The sequence below is a fragment of the Xenopus tropicalis genome, chromosome 10, assembly GCF_000004195.4.
Source record: "Xenopus tropicalis strain Nigerian chromosome 10, UCB_Xtro_10.0, whole genome shotgun sequence".
NCBI classification, from domain to species: Eukaryota; Metazoa; Chordata; class Amphibia; order Anura; family Pipidae; genus Xenopus; species Xenopus tropicalis.
In genome coordinates, this window is record NC_030686.2 from 9,499,172 (window position 1) to 9,511,948 (window position 12,777).

Sequence of the window (12,777 nt, forward strand, 5' to 3'; positions counted from 1 at the left end):
GGAAGAGAATTGCTAGTTAAAAGACATAGGGAATTCTGTAGAAGGACTCACCAATAGTTTCGTTCAAATAGTGTGGGCGCCTCATAGGTGTAAATGAGGGCCGCTGGATCAAACGCGTGATAGTAAGCTAAAGGATATAAAACAGCATATTAAAAACTGCAGAGCACTGATGATATCCAAAGCACATATTACTGTATATCATGGGAAGCATGAATGCTATGAGATTCAAAGGCCAGGTAGTATTGGTGCCCTAAGTAATACTACTAATTCTAACCCTAATACACTGGACTGGAACCCTGCCTGCCTTACACACCCCACCCTGCTCAATTGCTTATGACAAAGCACAACATCAGCAGGTGTAAAGCAGCCCTTTCCTACTATCTACCATAAGGTCGGTTGTATTACAGGCTGTATTTCTGGCCTGCACCCACTGTTGGCTTGAATGATATGCAAGTTAGGGGAGGGAACAGGGGTGGACGGGGATTCAAAGTAGGCCCTGGAATTTCAAGAACACAAAGGCCCAAACAGCCACATAGAGTCCCACTAAATAGTCTAAAGCATCTTACAGCAGCCCCTCTGGCATTCCCAGTACCCAGAGGCACAAACAGCCCCCCAGCCCAATAAATAGTAACGGTCTGTGGCACCTTACAGCCCCCCTGGCATTCCCAGTACCCAGAGGCACAAACAGCCCCCCCAGCCCAATAAATAGTGACTGTCTGTGGCACCTTACAGCCCCCCTGGCATTCCCAGTACCCAGAGGCACAAACAGCCCCCCCAGCCCAATAAATAGTAACTGTCTGTGGCACCTTACAGCCCCTCTGGCATTCCCAGTACCCAGAGGCACAAACAGCCCCCCCAGCCCAATAAATAGTAACTGTCTGTGGCACCTTACAGCCCCCCTGGCATTCCCAGTACCCAGAGGCACAAACAGCCCCCCCAGCCCAATAAATAGTGACTGTCTGTGGCACCTTACAGCCCCCCCTGGCATTCCCAGTACCCAGAGGCACAAACAGCCCCCCCAGCCCAATAAATAGTGACTGTCTGTGGCACCTTACAGCCCCCCTGGCATTCCCAGTACCCAGAGGCACAAACAGCCCCCCCAGCCCAATAAATAGTGAGTGTCTATGGCATCTTACAGCAGCCCCTCTGGCATTCCCAGTACCCAGAGGCACAAACAGCCCCCCCAGCCCAATAAATAGTGACTGTCTGTGGCACCTTACAGCCCCCCCGGCATTCCCAGTACCCAGTGGCACCTTACAGCAGCCCCTCTGGCATTGGCTCTTTTTTTTTTTTACACTTTGCAACTTGCCCTACAGGTAATGACCTACATGCAAACTCAGGGCCGGCAAGAAGTAGCTGTCTTACTCTATCCCTGTAGTCAATTAAATATTTTATAAGAATATAGGGCCAATTGTTTTTGATATCAGGAAACAAAGTTGGCTAAAAGGTACTGAATAGCGCCCACTGAGGCACAGTATTCACCTTAGAAGCAGCCTTAACTAAAGTTACAAAATTTGTGTTTTACTTACGTGGCTGTCCTTCTGCCATCTCTATGGCGGTAATGCCAAACGACCAGATATCACACTGGAAATAAAAATACAAAGAAAATGAGTAAGTTAATGTCTGTGCGGAGTTGTACATAATCTATAACTGTAGGTGCTGATGAATTAGATATTGCAGCGCTGCATGTTCCAGACTAAAGTGCTATTGGCAGTGAGTTAGTAGGAACACTAGTGCCGCTGAATGCACTATATTTACAGAGCTTGCAACTCACCTTTAAGCCATATGTGCAATTTCGATAGTATTTGCAGGCAATAACTTCTGGCGCCATCCAACAGGTTGTTCCACAGGTACCACTTGTAATGTCATCTGGGCTTCTTAACTGCACAGCCAGCCCGAAATCAACTGAAACAGAAGCATACATAAAATGTTTCTTGCAGCATGGGTAACACAGCAAAGCAGATCTTTATCATTTCTGCAACCGCTACACACCCTGTTTTTATTTTGCGCCATCTTTTTGTAGCTGTTACAGTTTAAAGCGAGAATAACCCCCGAAGAATGCAGTCGCAAGGGCTCAATCTCGGAGATAACTCCCCTTAGTGTTAAGGTGCCCATACACAGGCAGATTGTAGCTGCCGATATTGGTCCCTTGGACAGATTCGTCAGCTTATCGGCCCGTGTAGGGGCAGAAACGAGGGGCCTGCCCAACCGATATCTGGCCTGAAATTGGCCAGATATCGATCGGCCAGGTTAGAAAATTCCGTCATATCGGGGACCACATTGGCTCGTTGATGTGGTCCTCGAACCGACTGCCCCTTGCTGCCAGTATAATTCAATCGTTTGGCCCCAGGACCAAACGATCAAATTATTATTTTTTTTAACTACACGCTCCGTAGGTGGGGATATTGGGTGCAGATCTCAGCGTGTATGGGGACCTTTAACCACCTGGTGCCCTGATAATATAGTATATAGAACCAGCTTATCTCTGGCCTAACCCATTTACCCGATTTCTCACCCACACAATAAGAGTAAAAAAGACTGATACATCCTAGTTATACATGTCAAATTGCAGACTCAAACACCCCTACCCCACATTTATTTAAGCTATTAACTATGAATGCTTGAATTTAAAAAAAATAGTGAATTTTACTTACTTATCTTAACTTTAGCTGGATAGGTTAGCGTGATATTCATGCATTTGATATCACGGTGCACAATACATTTCTCATGTAGGTAGTTCAAGCCCTAATAAGATAAATGAGCACAAATAGTGATTATTCTCCATGGATAATTAAGAAATCAATGGAACATTATATTTCTTATCCTAACACATCCTAGATACACATGTGCATATATATATATATTTGTGATGTGCGAGTCATGACCCTACTCGACCTGGCTCCCTCTCTCCATTTATAGACCCGTGCCCACCCCGTCACAAAAGGGGTGGGCCTTTCCTGGGGACACGCCTATAACTAGAGAATCAGGAAGAGAGCTGCCGGCAGTGTAAGGTTGCAGGCGGGCGGGCGAGTGGAAGAACTCGGCCAGAACCCGTCTGCAATCCGCATGTGATGTGCTGAGGTCGGCACAAACCCACCCGCGGGTATCAGGCCAGCCCGCACATTACTAACATATATATAATACACAAAAGCCATTGATATCCTGTAAATAATATCCTTATAAATGGCGCTTAGTGATGTCATCAGTGCTAAGTGATGTAATTTCTGTCACATGACTCACTGAAACTTGCGTGTTATAATAAATAAAGTGCCCCCTGTTGAAAAATATGAGATTATATATAAGAAAAAGATTAAGGTTAAGCCAGGCTTACCTCTAGCACTTCTCTAGATATATACTGAATTGCATACTCTGGGAGGGATCTGTACATTTTCTGCAGGTCATATAGGGATCCGCCACAACAATATTCCATAATGCACTAGAATAAGTGAGAGAATGCAGACCAAATAAGCTACAAACGTGACCATAAACACTATACACTACCTACACACACCTTTTATTCTATCTTCCATTACCCTTCTCATAAGATTTCATACCTACTAGTGGATTATTGGATTAATCGTATTTCTCTGCAGGCCACTACAGACAATACAGATGCCAGACAGTAGCAGTTGGTGCTCTTACTGCCGTTACTGCCATTTTATGAGGAAAAAGCCTTATGGGATAATTGGTCTTTCTAGCCAGAGCTGGCTACCTCATCTTCTGTTTTACCCTTACAAGTAATGCCCCTCGTGTCCCACCCTATTCCTTTCCATGTTACTCAGTGTATAATTGGAAATGGTGCAGAGGGGTAGGATAATTTATAGATATATGGATTCAGTAGCACCCTCATATTTGATTGACATTGAGCAAAAGGTCAATTTTATTGTTAGGCCCACTTTACTTAAATGTAGGCATATTGGGGATAACAGCATTCAGATGGGATTGGCCCATGTCAGTGTATTTTTTTTTCTGCTAAAACAATTTATGATGAATATTTCCTTACCCATAACTGGCTTGACTCTGGAGTGACATTGATCATGGAACCGTAATATTCCACAGTATTTTTGTGTCCAGAGACTGTCTGCATCAGATACACCTCCTCTAGTTCTTTGATTTCTTCAGTGTATCTCTATACAACAGAGAATAAGTATAGAAAAATACAAACCGTTATTGCAAACTGACATATTGCTTTTCCCGCCATAGGAACAAGGAAAGGCGTTTATTATAAATATATAAGCGCTTATAGAGAAACAGTTGTATCAGAACAAAACATGTACTGTATTTGCCTAAAATAATAAAATAATAAGGCCTAAAAATAATAAAACTGAGAGCAAAAGGTCTGTGTCTTTCTCTGAGCGGCTTGGCACCATAGGGAAAGTGAAGCAAATAAAGGCACCGAGTTGCTAAATAAGACCCTTCTAAATGCCGATTTGCTAATGTGCCATAGTAGTAATACTACAGTTATCTAAAATGGATGGTGACTCTTACTTCTAATTAGGTGCCAGATTGACATGGTAAATGTTGGTGCCACGGGAGAAAAGTATTGTATAAGGGATTACCTTTTGTTGGTAAAGACTAGTTATTAAAGAGTCTGGTAGCTTTGTGAGCATTAAAGGCAACATTTAACTGGCCCTCGTTGTTTATGGCACAAGAGAGATTAAACTTTTGTTGAGGATTTAGCATCTGGTAACTTTAACTGATTCTCTTTACATATACATAGTTTATATGGTGAGATTTACATGTAGCTAATTACAGTAGCTAATTAAAAACACAGTACAACGAGTCTTCAGATATACAGTAAAACAGTGGTGTTACTGTATATGGCCAGGTCCCCATGCAAAAAAATCTTCAGAGGGGCCAGGTGTACACCCCTACCCAGCCTGCCCCACACGTCCCCCACTCCCCACCAGCTCTCAGGTAGGGTTTCTATAGAGGAAGCAGACCCCACAGTCCAGGCCCCCTCCCCAGGGCTCCCACATGGCTGCAAAGCCCACCTCCTCCATAGTTACACCACTGCAGTAAAATGTATTAAAACCCTCAGGCCTCTGGTTCATTACCTTTTGGATTTCTGTGATCTTTATAGCCACAGGGTAGTGGGTCTCTCGATGTTTTGCCTGTAACACAAACAGAAACATTTTCTTGTTATTTTTTTACTTAAACTTAGAAACGTGACAGGGTTGCCACGAGGTTTATGATGTATTTTGTAGCCTTTCGAGTAAAACATTGGGAGAGGAAAATAATTTTATGAACGTGAGCACATTTACTTGCTCTATGATTCCAAATCAAATTGTCCTAACTTGGTCTTCTGTCACTCAAGGCAATACAGTACACAAAGATGGAGAATAAAGTGGTGACACTACTGCTACAACTGTTTTACCTTCAACTATAACTCCTTCTAATGGGAGAAATAGCTGAAGAAATTCTCTGTAAAGGAATAATGAAGAATCCCAATGGAGATATCAAAAAACGAATAAAACCCTACATGATCTGCATCAACAGATCACAGGAAAAATATGAGTCTCCAAGACACTTTCCTGGCCCCCAGGCTGCCCAATGACATACACAATTGGCTAGTGTATATTTTATATACTGGGAAACTGACCAATTACATGCAAAAAGTTGGACAGCACTGATATTAGATTAAATTAGGGTTAAGCTATTAGTTATACTCTTGGGGGAACAGTGATAGCACTTTCATCATAACTGTGGTTACAACCAAACATTTCATTGGGGGTTTCCATGAGAGGCTTACCTTATACACAGTTCCAAATCCTCCTTGTCCAAGTTTTTTCCAGTCATAATAATCTACTGCTTGATACTTAAACAAAAATATAGAATAGCATAAATTTTCTGGTGCATAAATATGATGAATTACTATATATTAATAAATATAATTTACCAGGATAATATAAAAACTTAGGGGAGTCACGTAAGGAAAGTGTACACTAGGGGGCTGATTTACTAATCCACGAATCCGAATCCCAAATGAGAAAAAATCGGATTGGAAACGAACATTCTGCGACTTTTTCGTGTTTTTGCGATTTTTTTTCATCGCCGTCACGACTTTTTCGTGAATTGTTGCGACTTTTTCGTAGCCCTTACGACTTGTGCGAATTGTCACGACTTTTTTGTATTGAGCGCTAGTAAACGCGGCCAAACCTTTCCGATTTTTTTCGCGACGGCTACAAAAAAGTCGCGACAATTCGCGCAAGTCGTAACAGCTACGAAAAAGTTGCAACAATTTACAAAAAAGTCGCGACGGTGACAAAAAAAATCGCAAAATACTGATCATTACGAAAAAAACGCATTTGGACGCTTTCGATCCGTTCATGGATTAGTAAATAGGCCCCTAGGTCTAGTAACCCAGCAGCAACCAAATACATATTTCTACTTGCTGATTGGTTGCTATGGCTTAGTAGATTGTGAGCAAAATTAGTTACCTTAATTAGCCCTTAAATACTTGATAAAGTTGCCAACCACTTCAATACTACATAGAATAATTTTATTTCACTCTCCCAATCAACTTTATCCCCTTTAATGTGGATAGACATGCACTGAATCCCTCTTTTTGGAAAGCAGATTGAGACACATTGGTTGATCTGGAGGTGGGAGGGGCATAAATACTCTCATTCTGCTGTAGATCTGATTATTCTAGCTATTGGCCAAACCAATGGATCAGTGTAATGGAAGCGGTGTGAAAAAGGCATAAGATTATATAGGAAATAATGGCAAAATATTGAACTTGTCTTGTATAGTACAGCTTTCTTTCATGTCATTATACATAATAAACACGTTACTTACATCATAAACCACTGGAATTCCTATTGCCTGTTCATTCTAAAAGGAAAACAAGAAACAACATCATCATTTTTATACACAACATCATAATGCCAAATTGTGCTAATTTGATATTATCAGTTATCCAATCATAATGCAGGAAAATGGAAACCTGGGTGATTTTGGACAGGACATTGACTTGGCTGTATACACAAGCCAATGAGTTACCAAATTGAGTTGGCAGCTCATATTGGCCAGTGTATGGCCAGGTTGAAAGATCCATATGAATTTGTAACATCGGTTGGAGTACTTACATAGTAAGCAACTGGAGGCAGTGCTTCTTGCTCTGGAGGATTCTCAGCCTAAAGGGATCAGAAAAGGTGTTGTAAATATAAAGGTGTAAATTAAATATATATGTACTATATAAACCTTTCTTTGAAAGATCCATATGAATTTGTATCATGTCATGGCACTGTGTTGGGTGCTAGAGGGTTGGAGTACTTACATAGTCAGCAACTGCAGGCAGTGCTTCTTGTTCTGGAGGAATTTCAGCCTTAAGGGATCAGAAAAGGTGTTGTAAATATAAAGGTGTCAATTAAATATAAATGTACTATACAAAACTTTCTCATAAAAATCCCATAAAATAATAGAAAGTCATCCTGTTTTAGGCTTGGGATGCTCCATACTTTTCCATAGGGCTTTGCATTATGGCCTTGCCACCCCCCAAAAAAATAGTAAGGAACCCTAAATTCCAATTAAATCAAGATAAGCAAGCCTTGTGTAATAAAGCAAGGTGTGACGTTATTATGCATTATATTGTGTTACCCTCTTCTACTCACACTTTTAGCTGTTACAAATTCAAAGTCTTCTCCATCCTTAAAGAAAAAGAGAAATATGATCAGCTTTATGCATGGCAGTCCCTCTCTCATTAAAGGCTTTATTGGGCTGGGTGCTAATGCATTAGTGAACCCTATAGTTTTATTCTAACATTTTGGAGAAGAATTGGTTAACACCAATCCTAAAAATACCAAATAGGATTCTAATATTGCAATATTCCCAACATGCCGTCAGACTTACATCATCCGTGTGTGGAGGCTCTGATCTTGGTGACCCTCCAGTCTTAAATGAGTAATATACCTGTTGGGGCAATAGCAGAAAAGCACAGTGAGTATTGGCAAAATAGAAATATTGGGCTGCAATGATATGTGATTCAAGCCCCCCCTTTTACTACCCAAGGTGTAATTGTTATGTCAAGCTCTTCTACTTACATTTCCATCACTTTCCAAACATTCTTCATTCTTAAAGACATGAACACATAGAGATTCTTCTTTCTTCTCTGATGGTTCTGGTGTGTTTTCAATCTAAAAAGGTAGAAATAGCTGATCAATTTTATGCACAAAAGGATGGAAAGCAGTAAAAAAAATGTGCAAATATAGGGTTGCAATGATATGCTATTCAAGCCCCCCCTTTTACCCAAGGTGTAATTGTTATGTCAAGCTCTTCTACTTACATCTCCATCAATTTCCATAGATACTTCATCCTTCAAGACATGAACACACAGAGATTCTTCTTCTTTCTTCTCTGATGCTTCTGGTGTGTTTTCAGTCTAAAAAGGTAGAAATAGCTGATCAATTTTATGCACAAAAGGATGGAAAGCAGTAAAAAAAATGTGCAAATATAGGGTTGCAATGATATGCTATTCAAGCCCCCCCTTTTACCCAAGGTGTAATTGTTATGTCAAGAAGTGATGAGCGAATCTGTTCGTGCGACAAAAAATGTTGTGTGACAAAAAAAATTGTTGCCCACGACTATTCTTTTGTCGCGCGGCTATTGTTTCGTCGCCGGCGGCTATTATTTTGTCGCCCGTGGCTATTATTTTGTGACGCGGCTATTGTTTCGTCGCCCGCGGCTATTATTTTGTCGCCCGTGGCTTTAATTTCGTCGCACGGCTATTCTTTTTTGACGCCGGCGACAATTTTTGGACGTGCGGCGAATTTTTCGGCGGCAAATTTTTCCATTCGTTTCACAAAACAATCCGCCAATGACAAAACGCAGAAATTCGCCACAAATCCATGCCTGGCGAAACATTTCGCCCATCACTAATGTCAAGCTTTTGTACTTACATCTCCATCAATTTCCATAGATTCATCGTCCTTCAAGACATGAACACACAGAGATTCTTCTTCTTTTTTCTCTGATGGTTCTGGTGTGTTTTCAATCTAAAAAGGTAGAAATAGCTGATCAATTTTATGCACAAAAGGATGGAAAGCAGTAAAAAAAATGTGCAAATATAGGAGTGCAATGATATGCTATTCAAGCCCCCCCTTTTACCCAAGGTGTAATTGTTATGTCAAGTAGTGATGAGCGAATCTGTTCGTGCGACAAAAAATGTTGTGTGACAAAAAAAATTGTTGCCCACGACTATTCTTTTGTCGCGCGGCTATTGTTTCGTCGCCGGCGGCTATTATTTTGTCGCCCGCGGCCATTATTTTGTGACGCGGCTATTGTTTCGTCGCCCGCGGCTATTATTTTGTCGCCCGTGGCTATAATTTAGTCGCGCGGCTATTCTTTTTTGACGCCGCCGACAATTTTTGGATGTGCGGCGAATTTTTCGGCGGCAAATTTTTCCATTCGTTTCACAAAACAATCCGCCAATCACAAAACGCGGAAATTCGCCGCGATTCCATGCCTGGCGAAACATTTCGCCCATCACTAATGTCAAGCTTTTGTACTTACATCTCCATCAATTTCCATAGATTCATCGTCCTTCAAGACATGAACACACAGAGATTCTTCTTCTTTCTTCTCTGACGCTTCTGGTGTGTTTTCAATCTAAAAAGGTAGAAATAGCTGATCAATTTTATGCACAAAAGGATGGAAAGCAGTAAAAAAATGTGCAAATATAGGGTTGCAATGATATGCTATTCAAGCCACCCCTTTTACCCAAGGGGGCACATTTACTAACCCACGAATGGGCCGAATGCGCCCGATTGCGTTTTTTTCGTAATGATCGGTATTTTGCGATTTTTCGGAAAATTGTTGCGGCTTTTTCGTAGCCATTCCGAAAGTTGCGCAAAATCTGGCGATTTTTTTCTTAGGACGCGGATTCATTCGGATTCATTCAAGCTTCAGTATGGTGACTTTCCTTGGGCCGTGTTGGAGCTGCAGAGTGCCATTGAGCCCTATGGGAGACTTTCCTTGGGCCGGGTTGGAGCTGCAGAGTGCCATTGAGCCCTATGGGAGACTTTCCTTGGGTCGGGTTGGAGCTGCAGAGTGCCATTGAGCCCTATGGGAGACTTTCCTTGGGCCGGGTTGGAGCTGCAGAGTGCCATTGAGTCCTATGGGAGACTTTCATTGGGCCGGGTTGGAGCTGCAGAGTGCCATTGAGCCCTATGGGAGACTTTCCTTGGGCCGGGTTGGAGCTGCAGGGTGCCATTGAGCCGTATGGGAGACTTTCCTTGGGCCGGGTTGGAGCTGCAGGGTGCCATTGAGCCGTATGGGAGACTTTCCTTGGGCCGGGTTGGAGCTGCAGAGTGTCATTGAGCCCTATGGGAGACTTTCCTTGGGCCGGGTTGGAGCTGCAGAGTGCCATTGAGCCCTATGGGAGACTTTCCTTGGGCCGGGTTGGAGCTGCAGAGTGCCATTGAGCCCTATGGGAGACTTTCCTTGGGCCGGGTTGGAGCTGCAGGGTGCCATTGAGCCCTATGGGAGACTTTCCTTGGGCCGGGTTGGAGCTGCAGGGTGCCATTGAGCCGTATGGGAGACTTTCCTTGGGCCGGGTTGGAGCTGCAGAGTGCCATTGAGCCCTATGGGAGACTTTCCTTGGGCCGGGTTGGAGCTGCAGAGTGCCATTGAGCCCTATGGGAGACTTTCCTTGGGCCGGGTTGGAGCTGCAGAGTGCCATTGAGCCCTATGGGAGGCTTTCCTTGGGCCGGGTTGGAGCTGCAGAGTGCCATTAAGTCCTATGGGAGGCTTCCAAAATCATGCTAAGTCTGAAAGTTTCGCCCGCCGCTTACGAGCGCTAAATACGAAAAAGCCGCGACAAGATACGAGCGAATCGTAATGGCTACGAAAAACTCGCGTTTTTTTCGCGCAAATCGTATTGGTAACGAAAAAGTCGCGACAATTTCCGAAAAGTCGTAAAGGCGCCGAAAAAATCGCAAAAAATACGAAAAAGTCGCAAAATGTTCGTTTTCCAATCGGAATTTTTCCAATTCGGATTCGAGGGTTAGTAAATGTGCCCCTAGGTGTAATTGTTATGTCAAGCTCTTCTACTTACATCTCCATCACTTTCCATAGGTTCTTCATCCTTCAAGACCTGAACACACAGAGATTCATCTTTCTTCTCTGATGTTTCCGGTGTGTTTTCAATCTAAAAAGGTAGAAATAGCTGATCAATTTTATGCACAAAAGGATGGAAAGCAGTCAAAAAAAAGTGCAAATATAGGGGTGCAAAATATCTATAAGGCTACGGCCCAACGGGACAGATTTTCTGCTTGCCTATTATAATTTGCAGGCCCAGAATGAGCCGTTGTGCTGGCATTCACTTACTTGTGTGTCTGCAACTAGGGGCACTGAGTTGGCCTGGGTGCACACACATGAAATGAATTTTGCTACAGAAACTTGTCTGCGCCCAGGCTGACATGGTGCCTTTGGGTACAGACACACAAGTGAGGAGATGCTAGCGGAGGAGCTTACACACAGGCCAACAAACCCTAATACCGGACATGCCGCTTTGTGATTAGATTGCATTATTTCTATGTAAACACTTCTACTTACGCATTCAACTGATGGACCTTCTACAGCTTCTCCGTCCTTAAAGAAAAAGAGAAATATTATAAGTTTTATGCATGGTAGGCAGTAGCCCAGTTGTGCCCTAAAATAGCCCCTTTGCTTTCACCTAACTTCTAAACAAAAGGAATTCTAGTAACTAAATGGCCCTTGGATTGTACTTACACAGCTAGCAGCTGGAGGAGTCTGAGCTGGAGGTTCTACATCCTTTGGGAAAGAATAAAGAGATTTTTAAGCTCTATACATAGAAAGCCCATTACTAGACATACTAAGCGGCACATTTACTAATCCACGAATGCCCGAAAAGCATCCGAATGCGTTTTTTTTGTAATTGGTATTTTGCGACTTTTTCGAGCGCTCAATACGAAAAAGTCGCGACAATTCGCGCAAGTCGTAACGGCTACGAAAAAGTCGCAAAAAATACGGAAAAGACGCAAAATGTTCGTTTTCCAATCCAAATTTTTCCCATTTGGATTCGTGGATTAGTAAATCAGCCCCTAGGAATATTACTGTACATAAACACACACATGTTTGTTGCGTGCTTAATATAGATATTGATATTTGCTGAAATCACTTCTACTTACGCATTCAACTGATGGACCTGCTACAGCTTCTCCGTCCTTAAAGAAAAAGAGAAATATTATAAGTTTTATGCATGGCAGGCAGTAGCCCAGTTGTGTCCTAAAATAGCCCCTTTGCTTTCACCTAACTTCTAAACAAAAGGAATTCTAGTAACTAAAAGGCCTTTGGATTGTACTTACACAGCTAGCAGCTGGAGGAGTCTGAGCTGGAGGTTCTACATCCTTTTGGGAAAGAATAAAGAGATTTTTAAGCTCTATGCATAGAAAGCCCATTACTAGAGATACTACTAGAGATACTACTGAGAGTATTACTGTATATAAACATACATATGTCTATTGTGTGCTTAATATATAGTTCAGGGATTCTATTATTCTATTGTAAATCACTTCTACTTACGCATTCAACTGATGGACCGTCTACAGCTTCTCTCTCCTAAAAGAAAAGAGAAATATAATAAGTTGTATGCATGGGGCAGGGCCTTTAAACAGGTCAGTGGATGAAGGGGCTCCAAAACTTGCTTAGAATCTAATATCACTGCCCAGCACAATATAGGCTACTGTGATCGCCCTCATACCCTTCTTTCACATACCCATAACATGCTGCCTGACTGGGCATATACAGTTTTTT

At 42.3% G+C, this 12,777-nt stretch overlaps 2 protein-coding genes across 8 annotated transcripts in view; one reads left to right on the forward strand and one right to left on the reverse strand.

Moving 5' to 3' along the window:
- Nucleotides 1-12,777, forward strand: part of lrrc3c (leucine rich repeat containing 3C) — a 163,510-nt gene that overhangs the window by 108,894 nt on the left and 41,839 nt on the right. The gene's annotated exons all lie outside the window — the stretch shown is intronic.
- On the reverse strand, nt 48-7,706 carry LOC116407992 (serine/threonine-protein kinase mig-15-like). The gene is made up of 11 exons (XM_031894596.1): nt 7,617-7,706; nt 7,092-7,139; nt 6,802-6,837; nt 5,753-5,818; nt 5,058-5,114; nt 4,004-4,129; nt 3,332-3,436; nt 2,655-2,745; nt 1,775-1,905; nt 1,530-1,584; nt 48-127 (listed from the first exon to the last, which is right to left on the reverse strand). Exons 1-11 carry the CDS (start codon nt 7,704-7,706, stop codon nt 48-50), a joined length of 885 nt encoding a protein of 294 aa, XP_031750456.1.